Raw genomic sequence first — 14,164 nt, forward strand, 5'->3', positions numbered from 1 at the left:
ACCCATTTGGGAGATGAGTAAAGCACAGTTTGATATCAATCGCACTGACATTGCAAAAAAAGAAAATCCAAATATCATGGCAACAGAAGTCCGATTACACCTTCAGAATAGATACCGTGGCCACTTACATATTTACACAGACGGCTCACTCCTAGACAATGGCCAAGCAGGTTCAGCTTTCGATATACCAAAACTGAAAACAGAACGATCATACCATATTGGTAAAGATCGATCAATATTCACAGCTGAACTTATCGCTGTTCTTATGGCTTTAAATTATATTCTTGATCTTCCAGTTTGCCTTCTTCAAGTATTATTTTGTGTTGATTCAAAATCAGTATTATATGCTTTAAACTCGTCAAATTGTAAGAACAAGTCCAAAATAATAATAGAAATAAGTCACATTGTACATCTTTTGAATTTGAGAGGAACTCATATAACTTTTTGTTGGGTTCCTTCTCACCTTGGTCTCCTATATAATGAATGGGCTGACAGGGCTGCAAGAAAAGGTGCAAAACACCAACAGGGAACCACAGACCTTTGTGTGCCTTTGTCTGTACAAGAGGGGTACCGCTTACTAGAAAAAGCATCATGGAGCAAAGTTAGGGAAATATACCAGCAAAATGGCAAAGTTTTAAATAAAAGTATAAATAATATTCAACAACCGGAATCTATCAATCAATCAAATACATTCAGTAATTTATTCAGATTAAGGCAAATTCAGGCATTATCAAACAGGATAAAGCTGAACGCTTTTATAACAAAGTTCAGCAGAGATGTTAAATGCATATGTGGAGAATCTATTTAAAACACATACTCTTTGAATGTCTGAAATCGTTTTTACCAAACTTCTCGGAAAATTTTTTTAATGTATTTTTGACAATTTCAAGATGTTATCTGCTATTGCAGAAGGTTTGCTGCATAGTTCAGTTGGACATTTGTTATAGTTGTTACAGTTGTTTGATGTTAGCGTTTCCTTCTATATTGTGCCTATGTCTCCCCTCTCCCCTTTTAATGTCTTATTTTTCCAATGCTCTGTATCTTTCCCCACTACACACGCACACATACGCGCACACACACATACACACACATCATTCATCATCCTCTGCCCAATACCGTTCCCACCACCACGCTCCGCCCTCCACCCCCCCTTTTTTTCTTTTTCGTCTAATATCACTTAAAGTGGAAGACGTTAAACTGAAGACTACTACTACTGCACACATACACACGGACACACATACAAAATGGTGGAGACTACCAGCAGCTGAACGTTACTGTGGCAAAGTTGACGCAACTACGCGGAAAGAAGATGAGATCAAGAAGCGGTAGTGCTCGAGTGCTCGTGTGTCTTCAGCAACAACCCATGCAACCGGCCGATAAACGAAAGCAGGTGGCAGCGCTGCGGAAATTGGAGAAACGAAATCTATGCTGTCCGAAACGAGGTTGCCAAATACAACAACGGAATTCCAAACCACGACAAAAAAAGGCGAGGCGATTTCTTCGATCGCGGTAGGCCTAAACACAACTGATGCTTTATTAGAGCTAAAGCAGACTATAACCACCCTGTGCACCTGGAGGACCAAAATGAAACGTTACAACAAATCACAAAAAGAACTGTTTCTATGGAAACCAAAGAATTTCAGACTGAATCCAGCCCCACAACAAAACTCATACACTGAAGCAACAAAACTGAATCAATTGAGCCCGGAAAAAGCAAAGAAAACAGAAAACAACATCGAAAGAGAAGACCATCATCTTCAATGAAGAAAAGGAAACACCAAAACACCAAAAGCTGCAGAACAGTGTCATCAAGTCAACCCTGACGAAAAATCCACGAATTACGTCAGTTTAAGACAACCTGACACAAAACGTTCTTAAAAAAAGGACACGGCGATCACAAGGATTTCACCTTGAACAAGATACGGAAGTCCCTGCACGAGTACTCTTCATCTTAAGAAAAAAAAAACGATGTTGTGGTCATCCACTGTGGAATAAATGACCTAAAATCCAACGAACCCAGGGACTTGCGCAAATCATTTATATCCGCAGTGAAATATTCTGCGCAGAAAGATCCACACACAAAGTTCGTCATATGCAAAATAACCCCCGTGAAAGATAAGAAAACAGATGTTAAAAGGCAGCTATTCAACACCATCAGCACTTCAGAACTTTATGATGTAGCCAACATCTCCGTGGAAAATACCAACCTGACAACATACTATCTCCGAGACCGTGTCCACCTGAACAGGAGAGGGACCAGTCTACTAGCCGGCAACGTTGGTCGTCATGTCCGAGATCTACCGTGGGAGGCACCAAGACGTCAAGCACGCCCCAACAGATCTCATCCATATCGGCACAACTCCGTCCATCCTCGCCGCGAGTGGTACAACAGATACTGATACGACATGCTAACAGACTGGTATATGTTCTGACACTTGCGTCATCTGTTATCGCCACAACCAGAGTTGACTGTTTCAATCACCAGCACTACAGAGGCAGCTCTACTGAGTACTTTTTCTACACTTCGCCGTTACATTCATTAACGTTTTTCCTTATATAGTTTAATGTTAAACATTTTTATCTATTACTTTCTTAGTTCCTAGTCTTTCTTTATATACTATCTAATCTGTTAAACTGTTATAGAGTTGGACATTTACGTAATACTGATATCCTTTGTATATAATAGATTACTCCTTTTTAAAGATGACTGAAAATGATTTCAAAGTTTATCAGTGGAACTATCGTTCCATTATGACAAATTGTGACCAACTAGTTCAATATCTGGCACTAAACAGCAACCAAGGTTTAACCCTCCAGTCACTAAATGCGAGAAGAGAAAAATTGCCCAAGATTGATAATTATCATTCCCCGATCCATCAAAAGGCAGACACCACTGGTAAAATAAATACAGCCATTTACGTTCATGAAGGTGTGAAGTACATACCCTGTCCAAGCCCTGCTCCACCAGACATACAAGGCCTAAATCCGTGTGCAGTGACAGTCCAGTGTAATTCCTCACTGCTAACTGTCGTTTCTGTTTACTTACCACAGGGACCAAATGATTTTAACAGAATGGATTCGCACATTACAAGCAGACACACACACACACACACACACACACACACACACACACACACACACACACAAATTCTTACAGCAGGAGATTTCAATGCTCATTCACCATTTTGGGAGAAGGACTGTAAAATTGTAACAAGCAACCGATTTATCGAGAATCTTGTGGACTCGACCTTCTATCTGCTTAATGATGGGGGAATAACACCCTTTCCAGATAATCCCAGTCATAGAGCAACCGCTATTGACCTAACTTCAGTGTCGCCCGACTTAGCACCAGTCTGCGAATGGAACACATTAGATGACACTCTAAACAGTGACCATATACCTGTTGTCACTTGCTTAGAAAGCAACTAGCCAACTGGTCGAAATTTTCGAAATTACTTTCATCGTTTTACGTAATTAATTTTGACAGCAAAGATGTGGACAGTTTATATTCTTTATTTACAAATGCCGTATTGACTGCCTCAAATGATTCCACAATATAAACAAAATCTAACAAGCGCCCAGGTAATATCTGATGGAACGAAGCTTGTGAAAAAGCAAAGAAGGAAAAAAACTGCATTTAAAACATACATTAGAGACAACTCTATCGAAAACCACGTTAAAATGAAAAAGCGAAAAACAGATCTAACAGGGTCAATGCCTAAGCAAAAAGGGAATACTGGTTGTCCTTTTGTAAGAACGAAGTTTCAAACTATAAAGATATCAAAAGGTCTGGGAAAGACTTAAAACTATGAAAAATGGCATTAATTTGCCACAGTGCCCCATTCGACCACCGAATTCAGATCTGCCTTCAAGTTTGGAGAAGGCTGAAGCCTTTGCTCAAATGTTTGCTAAAAATAGTAGTGTGGTTCGTCCGGCGGGATCGACGAGGACCATCTAGTCATCCTGGGGGGTGGGTGGGTTGGGCTCTGTGGGTGCGCAGATGACTGGTCAGGCCAATCCGCGCCCGGAAGGTTCTGACGCAGTGTGGACAGGGGATGGTGGCGGCTGTCGGGGACTTGCTGGCACTGCTTTTCCTGGCCTGTCTGCGTTGCTCTGCTGCAGCGATTCTGTTGGCCTCACAGGATTTGGCGCCTTTGTGGACAGCTGAACGCCACTTTGGTCTGTCCATTGCATTCAGCTCCCATGTGTCGTGGCTGATGCTGAAGGCCTTCAGAGAAGCTTTCAGAGTGTCTTGGAAGCGCTTCTTTTGGCCTCCATGGGAGCGCTTGCCATGCTGGAGTTCACCGTACAGCAGTTTCTTGGGGAGCCGGTGGTCTGGCATGCGAACTACATGGCCTGCCCAGCGCAGCTGGGCCTGCATCAAGATGGTGTAGATGCTGGGCAAGTTTGCACGAGTGAGCACCTCTGTCTCAGGGATCTTCTCTTGCCACTTTATGCCGAGAAGTTTTCTGAGGCCGGTGGTGTGGAAGTGGCTCAGCTTTTTGGAGTGGCGTTTGTAGACCGTCCATGATTCACATCCATAGAGCAGTGTGGTGAGAACTGTGGCTTTGTATACTTTAAGCTTCGTCTCCAGGGTGATGCCTCTCCTGTTCCAAACGTTCTTATGGAGTCTGCCGAAGGCAGCGCTGGCTTTGGCGAGTCTGGCATTCACCTCGTCGTCGATGACAACTGTACGAGAGAGTGTACTGCCCAGGTATGTGAACTTGTCCACCGCGTTCAGTCGTTGCCCGTTGATGAAGATGTTTGGTTCAACGTAAGGCTTTCCTGGAGCTGGCTGGTGCATCACCTCAGTCTTCTTTGTGCTGATTGTGAGGCCAAAGTTGTCACAGGCAGCAGAGAACTTGTCGACACTGTGTTGCATGTCAGCTTCGGAGGCAGCGTTGAGAGCGCAGTCATCAGCAAACAGGAAGTCGTTGACGGTGTCTGTCCTCACCTTGGTTTTTGCTTGAAGCCTCCTGAGGTTAAAGAGTGAGCCATCTGTGCGGTACCTGATGCCAATGCCTACATCAGCGTCTCTGAAGGCATCTGTCAGCATGGCTGAAAACATCAGACTGAACAGGGTGGGGGCAAGAACACACCCTTGCTTGACTCCGTTGGAGACAGGGAATGGTTCTGAAGTCTCTCCGTTGTCTTGGACTCGGGCCAGCATCCCATCGTGTAGTTGCCGTATGATGGTGATGAACTTTCTGGGACATCCGTACTTCGCCATGATTCTCCAAAGGCCATCTCTGCTAACAGTATCGAAGGCCTTGGTCAAATCGACATAGGTGGAGTAAAGGTTGGCGTTCTGTTCCTGACACTTTTCCTGGAGCTGCCTGGCAGCAAACACCATGTCGATAGTCCCGCGTTCTTTCCGGAAGCCACACTGGCTCTCTGGTAGGAGACCTTGCTCAAGGTGCGCTATGAGACGGTTGAGTAGCACTCTGGCCAGAGTCTTGCCTGCGACGGACAGCAGGGATATTCCACGATGGTTGTCACAGGCCTGACGATTTCCTTTGCGCTTGTACAGGTGTATGATGGAAGCGTCTTTGAAGTCCTGTGGAACTGCCTTATGCTGCCAGATGAGCTGGAACAGCTGATGAAGCTTCTCAGTCAGCGCCATACCACCTTCTTTGTAGACCTCAGCTGGAATGGATAGCAGACGGATAGCTTTCTGGGTCTCCTCCAAAGTTGGAATGGCATCCAACGACTCACTGACTGGCACCTGGGGGAGTCGGTCGATGGCTTCATCATTGATGGTGAAGGGGCGGTTCAGTACACTGTCAAAGTGTTCAGCCCATCTCTCAAGGATCCCGTCCTTGTCAGTGATCAGGGTAGAACCATCAGCACTGAGGAGTGGAGCAGATCCGGAGGTGGTGGGACCGTAGACTTCTTTCAGGCCGTTATAGAAGTTCTTCATGTCGCTCCTCTCTGCAAAGCCCTGGATCTCATCAGCTTTGTTGCTCAACCAGAAATCCTGCATCTGCCACAGCTTCAGCTGGATGGTGCTGCGTGCGCTCTTCAGTATGTCTTTCTTTGACTGTGACTTGGGATCTTCAATGTGGGCTCTGTAGGCTTGGCATTTGTCTTCTAGCAGCTGCTTGATCTCAGTGCAGTTCTCATCAAACCAGTCTTTGTGCTTCCTGACAGAAGGCCCCAGGCACTCCATGACAGTGTTGTACACCGTCTCATGCAGTGCGCCCCATAAAAAAAATAGCAGTACCGGTGGACTGACAGAGAAACAAAGAAAGTAGAGAGAAAACCAAAAACATAACGAAATATATAAGGACCCCAGGACCATAACTGACTATTACTTGACTTGAACTTGAACTGGAATCAGACGTTTTAGGCCTGGAAGGCCTGTTCGTCGTTCAACTGGATACAGTATATCAGCATGCGTGGCCTAATGATAGCATACTGGATCATATACGCTTGGAGAGTTGGCCCAATGAGCGTCTAACCTAGTCTTGAAAGATAACAAGGTTGGGGCAGTCACAACACTGTCTGGCAAACCGTTCCATTTATTAACGACTCGTTCTGCAAAGAAGGAGCTGCGCACTTTCAGTCTGCAATGTGATTTATTTAACATTAAACTGTTGTCTCTTCTGTTTCTACTTACTGCAGGTGATAGTTCGGGATTGTTGGTCTTGTAGATTCCGTGTATGTATTTGTAGCAATCGATCATATCACACCGCTGCCTCCTGTGCTCTAGACTGGGTAGCTAAAGCAAAGCGAGTCTTTCATGATATGGCTTGTTCTTCAGATGACCAATCAATTTCGTTGCCCGTCGCTGGATGTCCTCCACCTCTCTGCACAATGTTTTTGACTGCGGGCTCCAGACCGAATGCCCATACTCCAAAATGGGTCTAACCAGAGATTTGAACAGTTGTATAAACAGCTCTTCAGATAGGTAATCGAAGGAACGCCTGATTATACCAACCATCATGTTAGCCTTTGCAGTAACTGTTGCCACATGCGTCTTAAAGTTCAGCTTGTTATCAATGTACACTCCCAAGTCTTTCACCACGTCACTTTCAGCAAGTGCCAGGTTGTATTCCTCCCCGTTGTTGTTTTTCCCTTTCATGTAGTAGATCGCTTCCGATTTGCAGTTTCCTAGCTTCATTACACTGCATTTTTCTGGATGGAAGTGTAGGAGCCACTCTCTAGACCACTGCTGTAGGTTGTCTAGGTCATCTTGGAGGACTTGTGAAGCACCTACTTGGTCACTCTGTGTGAACAACTTTGTGTCGTCGGCAAACAATTTCACATTACTCTTCACTCTACTAGGAAGGTCGTTGATGTACAACAGGAACAGCAGGGGTCCTAGAACACTACCTTGTGGAATACCGCTTGTGACGTCTGCCTGCTGTGATGTTGTCCCATTCACAACAACTCTCTGCTTCCTTTGAGACAGAAAGTCCTGGATCCAGAGTAATGCCCTGCCTGATACTCCATGTGCGTGGATCTTAGAAACAAGTCTGCGATGTGGGACACTGTCAAACGCTTTCTGGTAATCCATATAAATTCTTTAATCACACTTCATGAAGTCAAAGAATTCATTTTTAATCTCAGTAACAAGAAAACATCTGTTGGGTTGGATGGAATTTCAAATGAAATGCTGCGACATTTACCACCGAATATGATACATTTTCTTCACTCGATATTTCAGAAATGCTGGAGTGAAGGTAAAATTCCGCTCATTTCAAAACAATCAATCATTGTCCCAAGACACAAACAGGGAAAACCCAAAACAGACAAACATAGCTACCGACTAATTGCTTTAACATCCTATACATGCAAACTCATGGAAAAAATTACACTAAATAGGCTGGTACATTACTGTGAAAAATACAAAGTAATCCCTGTCAACCAATTTGGTTTTCGACAAGGCCGGTCCACGGCTGATCATTTGGTAAAATTAACAACACAAGTTAAGCAACAGTTTGCAAGACGGAAAAATATTCTAGCAACATTTTTTTTATGTCAAAAAGGTTTATGAACAAGTATGGTACATTCGACTTCTGTACAAGATTAAAACAATTGGTATAACTGGTCATATGTACAATTATATTAAGGACTTTTTATCGAACAGACAAATAGAAATAAGATTAGGAAACACATATTAAAACTCGCGACCGCTTAAAATGGGTTTGCCTCAAGGATCAGTTATTGCACCTATGTTGTTTAACATATTGATAACAGATCTACCGAAAACATCAAAAGAAGCAACGTTATCGCAGTTCGTTGATGATATCTGCTTGTGGATGAATGTGATGATGAAACGCAAAACTCCAACCAGGGTATTGAACTATACAAAGAAAGTTTACCAGCGCGAAATTGATAAAATTAGCATATTCATGATAGAAAATGGACTAACCCTATCATTAGAGAAAATGAGCATTATGTTTTTAATTCGGGATATGATCCCGAAAAACTCCCTGTTTTCACTCTAGATGGTATTGTAATAAATTATACCCATACTGTCAAATTTCTGGCAGTTTATCTAACATCAAACTTACCGGGAAGCACCACATCGAGTATATAATAAACAAAGCGAGAAAGTCTAAATTTTCTCAAGGTTGTTAGCAAACAACATTGGGGACAGGTTGTCAAAGCGCTCATATCTTTGTCAACCGCTCTAGTACGTTCAAAGTTGACATATGCTCAGGAGGCGTTCTTCAGTGCACCACAGTACCTATTAAAAAGTTACAATGTATAGATTGCAAAGCCTATAAACTCGCTCTGGGAGTCCCATCACACACATCAGTCTTATGGACTTATAGAGAAACTGGTGTACTACCCCTTGATGAAAACAGAAAAGTATCTGCCACAAAATTTATTTTAAGAAGCTCATTGTCTGACACTTTCTCCAAAAAATGAAGTGTACTTAAGATCAGATTTTGCAAAAAGGGCCAGAACAATCCAGTCCCTAAAGTCTGTCAATACATTTACTGAAGATATCGCCATTATTCAGAAGTTGATTTTTAAAAATATTGCTTTTAAACCGTCATTCTCAACCATACTATTCTGGGAACTGAGAAAACCAAACTTTGATATGGACTACACAAATCTGAAAAAAAAAAGAAAAAAAAAAAGATTCGCCGAATATACTAAAAAGTTCCGTATGCTCTCATATAGAAAATGATTATAGAAATTATCTTAAAATCTATACAGATGGTTCGGTTCTTGATGATGTACCACCTGGGCAAATATCTTTCTATCTTTTCTGCTGAGCTCGTCGCCACACTTATGGCCATAAACTACATTCTGGATTTTCATAAAAAGGATAGTTAAATCCTACTTTGCGTTGACTCAAAACCGGCGTTAAATGCACTTAGATCTGCGAATCAAAAATCACGCCTTGAGATGATCACAGAAATAGAACACATTGTACATCAATTATCGATCAAAAGTATCCATGTAACTTTCATTTGGGTGCCTTTTTACTGTGAAGTTTTTGCAAATGAGAGGGCAGATGTCAGGTGATCGACATAAACATGGACTAAAAGATTTATACTGCCAGTATTACCGTCACTGTATGAAGACAGTTACAGCAAGCAACCCCAAGGCTTACTTAAATGATTTATCTGTCTCCCAGTCAAGACCAGTTAGAAGTTTAATTCATCGATTCCGTTTGAATGCCCTGTGAACTAAATTTAGGAAAAAATATACAGTGTCTGTGCGGAAAAGAAGTCAGTGTCTACCACATACTTGTACAGTATCCAAAAACAAGACAACTGTTCTTTCAAAAACTAGCCGACCAGTTTCCACCAAAAACTTATTTGTCCTTCGGAAATGTTTTGAATAATTATTCATTACTTAAAAAAAAATTCTGAATGTTTGATTCAAAATCCAGTTGGTATCCACCTTTGACTGATCACGTTTTTTTTTGTTATCATCAGCATGCTTTTTACTGTTATGTAGATGTTTAACTCACTGTCGTAATTCATGTTATAATTTACTGTTAGTCACTACAGTTCTTCGTAGCTCTTCGTTTTCGACTACTCATTATAGTCATCCCACAACATCTTCTCATGTACCCCACGCCTCATCTCCAAAGCGCACATACTTTTTTTTCTTCTTTTTTTCCCCTTTTTTTGTACCCATCCAATATCACTAAACAGTGAAAAGACGTTAAACTAAACACAACACACAACACACACACACACACACAGAGTGAAGACAGAAAGTCAGACTCAGCGAAATGACACAGGTTCGTCATCGCTCGCCTGGGCTGCAAGTGGACCATTCCGGTCTGCATGTTGGGCTATGCCTTGTACATGGCTGCCAACTTACATGCCGTCATCTGGCTGATGACCCTGGCTGGCGCCGTTCTAGGTATAGGGGCGGCTCCCATGTGGTCGGCCAAGTGCACCTATTTGACCCAGATGGGCGTGTGGTACTCCCGTATGACCAAACAGTCACAGGACGCCGTCATCAACAAGTTCTTTGGCTTCTTCTTCATGGCCTTCCAGACCAGTGAGTGTCCGTGAAGTAGGCAATCCACTGTGTGTGTGTGTGTTGGGAGGGGGGAAGTGGGGGGATGGGGGGGGGGGGGGGGGAAGGGGTGGTGGTGGTGTGGTGATAATTACTGCATTTTAGTCAGTCGTTTTATGGACTGCATTGGCTTGTGTTTCACATTCGCAAACATCTCCCTTCACGCCTTTGACTTAGTATATTTTCCTGTCCATGTCCATTTTTAAGGCTATTGTGTGTACACAGTAAGAGTCTATGAAATGACCTACATTTTTTGTATGTCTAGATAGCCATTTTTGGGTGTGGTGAGTTTATTCTAAATCACGAAGAGTTTGGGAAAATACAAGCTAATAGCTAACCAGCAATCAACCCTCCAATCCTACGCAAGCAAGCAGCACAGCTCCCTCTACGCTATCTACTCTGTTTCTCTGTTGGGAGCAAGACTCAAGCTTCCAGACCAATAAATGCCTCAAGGCCCAGCAGGTAAGGAGTCCTTTTCAGCACCAAAAGCTTCCCCCCCCCCCCCCGGGAAAGTTTCTTGAGGATTTCTCAAAAGGCAGGGTATGGTCTTTGTACACCCAAGACCACCTAGCTTACATGGTACCCTAAGTTCAGCCCAGCATGCTGATCAATTCCCATTATGACCAATCTCTTTTAGAACTTTGGCCACATAGCCTACATGGAGATGTTTCCCTAAGTGCAGCTCTGCATGCTAGTCAGTTCCATTCATGGTCAGTCTTCTTCAGAACTTTGGACACCTAGCTTACATGGAGATGTTAGGCCAGCATGCTGGTCAATTCCCATCATGGCCAGTCTCCTACAGAATTTTGGACACTTAACTTACATGGAGATAGTACTGTAAGTGCAGCCCCGCATGCAAGTCAATTCTCACCATGGCCAATCTCCTTAAGAACTTTGGCCACCTATCTTACCTGGAGATGGTACAGTAAGAGCAGCCCCGCATGCTAGTCAATTCCCACCATGGCCAGTCTCCTTCAGAACTTTGGCTGTGTTGGGACAGGTTGTCTCTTGAGTACTCCACAACATGTTTTTCCTAGATGCCTTCCACCAGCTAGCCATGGGAGGAACGCCCTGAACATCCTGGTGTGTATCATTCTGCTGAGCCTCAGGGCCTCTTTAGCGACTTTCTCGCCTGAATGCATTCAGCAGCAGAGTGGCGTTTGGCCTGACAGTGGTGGTGGATATAGCTACAAGCCTTCACTTCATTTCTGTGCCAGTCAGAAGGGACATGGTTCTCCATCAGTCCAGTATCCTGCAAAAGGTCCAGCCTGGTGTAGCAGGCTGTCCTCACTCCCGCTTTACCCCAGGCTCAAATCTGGCTGATCAAGATTTACCCTGGGTCTGTTTAGACTAGCTTGAAATGACCCCTGGAGGTAAATTCGGCCTTGTTAGAAATGATCCCCACCATTATTTAGTTGACACTGACTTCCTGTAAAGGGGGAGGGGGGGATTCTAACCTTGCCTATGACGTTTAAAGTTTGGTGTCCAGACAGGTTTTCTTTACAATCCCGTTTTGATTCAGGCTAGTTCGGATCTTTATTGACATCGCTAGAATGACACCCAAGGTAAATTTTGCCAGACCTGACCTGACCGCCACCATTTGAGAGATTCAACCACGGTTGGAGAGTAGGGTTGTCCACTCTAGTCTATCGGCAAAGAAACCTGAAGCCTGAACTGAAAGCTGACCCCCCCAAAAAAAGAAATGTGGCGAGAAAGGTTCACAAATGAAAGTGGCGACGAGTGTCCAGGCATAGACAGTCCAGATGGCGACAGTCCATAGCCCCTTAGAAACGCCCCTTTCCCTTATACCCACCACCTTGTAGCCGAGAGGGAGGTTAATACAAGCCAGAATAAAAGGTAAACTTTGCTCTTTTCCCCCCATATAGATGCTGGCTGGAGGGAGGGGCCAGTACAAGTGAGTTGAAAGCAACCACCCCCTTTGTTTCTGCCATATTATACCATGGAGGGAAGGAATGGGAGAAGTCAATACAAGCTAGCCATGATTTACCCACCATGTTGTCATGTGGATGAAAAGGGTCAGAGCCAGCCAGTCCAAAATAACCCTGTCACGTTGTAATGAGGAGCTGGAATGGAGGGATGTACCAGCAAGTGTAGAACAATAGCCTCCTACTTCCACCATATCATAATGTGAAGTGTCAGTTTAAGGTAGCCCAGACCAACCCCTTATGTTAATTTCGCCACATTATAGTGAGGAAGGAACTGCAGTACAGGTTATTAAAGTAGGATTTCCCCAAACTTTGTTTCCACTAAAAAGTAATAGTGAGAGTTTGGGGGAGGGGGGGGCGGGGGTGGGGGGTACCGGGGGTCAGTAAAGGTTAGTTAGCCGAAAACGAACCCCTTCCATTTTTCAGTAGCTTAATTAAACTCGTGTATAGGGGGGAATTTACAACTAGGTGGGGTTGGGAGGGGAGAGCGGGGGGTGGGGGGGGTTCGATCGAGGCCATTCGACGGGGTCATTGGGCTACTTCCATCAACCTGAAGGATGCTATTTTTTTTTAATTCTTAACCTAGGATAGGCTCTCAAGTTCTGGTCAGCGCATTGGGTACTGCAAAGGTCGGGAAAATGATTTTTTTTTTTTTTTTTTTTTTTGCCCTTTATTATTTTTTTTAGTACATATGTATATGGATTGCACTGTATGCTCTGACATCTTTTTGAAACTGAAGCTGAAGGACACTTTTTTTTCCAGATTCTCATTCACTTGGCGTCCTTCAAGTGCCTGAGGTTCATGTGTAGAGACTAGCTCTTCCAGCTTTTCTAAGTCCCTTTCCTCTTCACCAAGGTGGTGACGGAAAAGGCATCCTTGGTCAGGTTGGAGTCCATTCATCTCTGAGCTTACCAGAAGGACTAGTTCATTTTGGTGATGTGTTATCAGTGAACCTCTCTCTGTAGATGGAGGCCTTCCTCCACTGGTGCCACGAACAGGGCATCGTTCTCTCAGTGACACGTATTGTGGACAAGGCTGACATCTTGGCCATTGCCTTCAGCAGGTCCAAGAATGCCATTTTGACGGAGTGGACCCTCGACAAAATCACCCTTCAGGGGATGTGTAAACTGGAGTTCTCACCAATGCTGGTCCTCTGCGACAAAGCTCAACAAGAGACTCCCAATTTATATCACCCCAGTTTCAGACCTGAAAGCCTGTGCAGTGGAAGTTCTCTTTCTCGACCCGATTGCTTATGCTTTTCCTCCCTTTCCGATCCTATCCATGGGGGTTCGGCAAGCCAGGTTGGAGCGCCCCCAAGCTCATCCTGATCACACCCAAGTGGCTGGCCTGACCTTGGCATATGGATCTGACTCTCACACTAGTTCCTTCTCTGGAACTCAAGTCAAACTAGTTCTACTAAAACAGAGATCTCGGGGATCCTCCTTTCGTACACTCAGTTGCTTTACCTGCTTGTGTGGCTGCTGTGCAGTTCGCATTGCCACACAAGATGTGAAACCATCTGCCCCAAAGACAGCCTCGGTACAAGTGACCCCTTCTGTTGGGGGCACCTCTTCTGACCTTAAGTCTTTGGTTTAGGATTCAAGGAGGTGAGGTATTGAGTCTTGATATGATATCCGCTGTTGTAAATAGCTGAACTGCTGTTTGGAACAGAGGGCCCTGATGCCAATCCTAGCATGCAGCTGGCCGGCTTCATGGCACAT

General features: G+C 44.0%; 1 protein-coding gene across 1 annotated transcript in view; it reads left to right on the forward strand.

Annotated features, from left to right (window-relative positions):
• LOC143277561 (UNC93-like protein) overlaps positions 1 to 14,164 on the forward strand; it is a 38,092-nt gene that overhangs the window by 5,309 nt on the left and 18,619 nt on the right. The window contains exon 3 of the mRNA XM_076582443.1: positions 10,214 to 10,479. Within this exon, the coding sequence (XP_076438558.1) occupies positions 10,214 to 10,479 (266 nt within the window). The remainder of the gene's footprint in view (positions 1 to 10,213; positions 10,480 to 14,164) is intronic.

The sequence above is a fragment of the Babylonia areolata genome, chromosome 2 (genome assembly GCF_041734735.1).
Source record: "Babylonia areolata isolate BAREFJ2019XMU chromosome 2, ASM4173473v1, whole genome shotgun sequence".
Classification (NCBI taxonomy): Eukaryota; Metazoa; Mollusca; class Gastropoda; order Neogastropoda; family Buccinidae; genus Babylonia; species Babylonia areolata.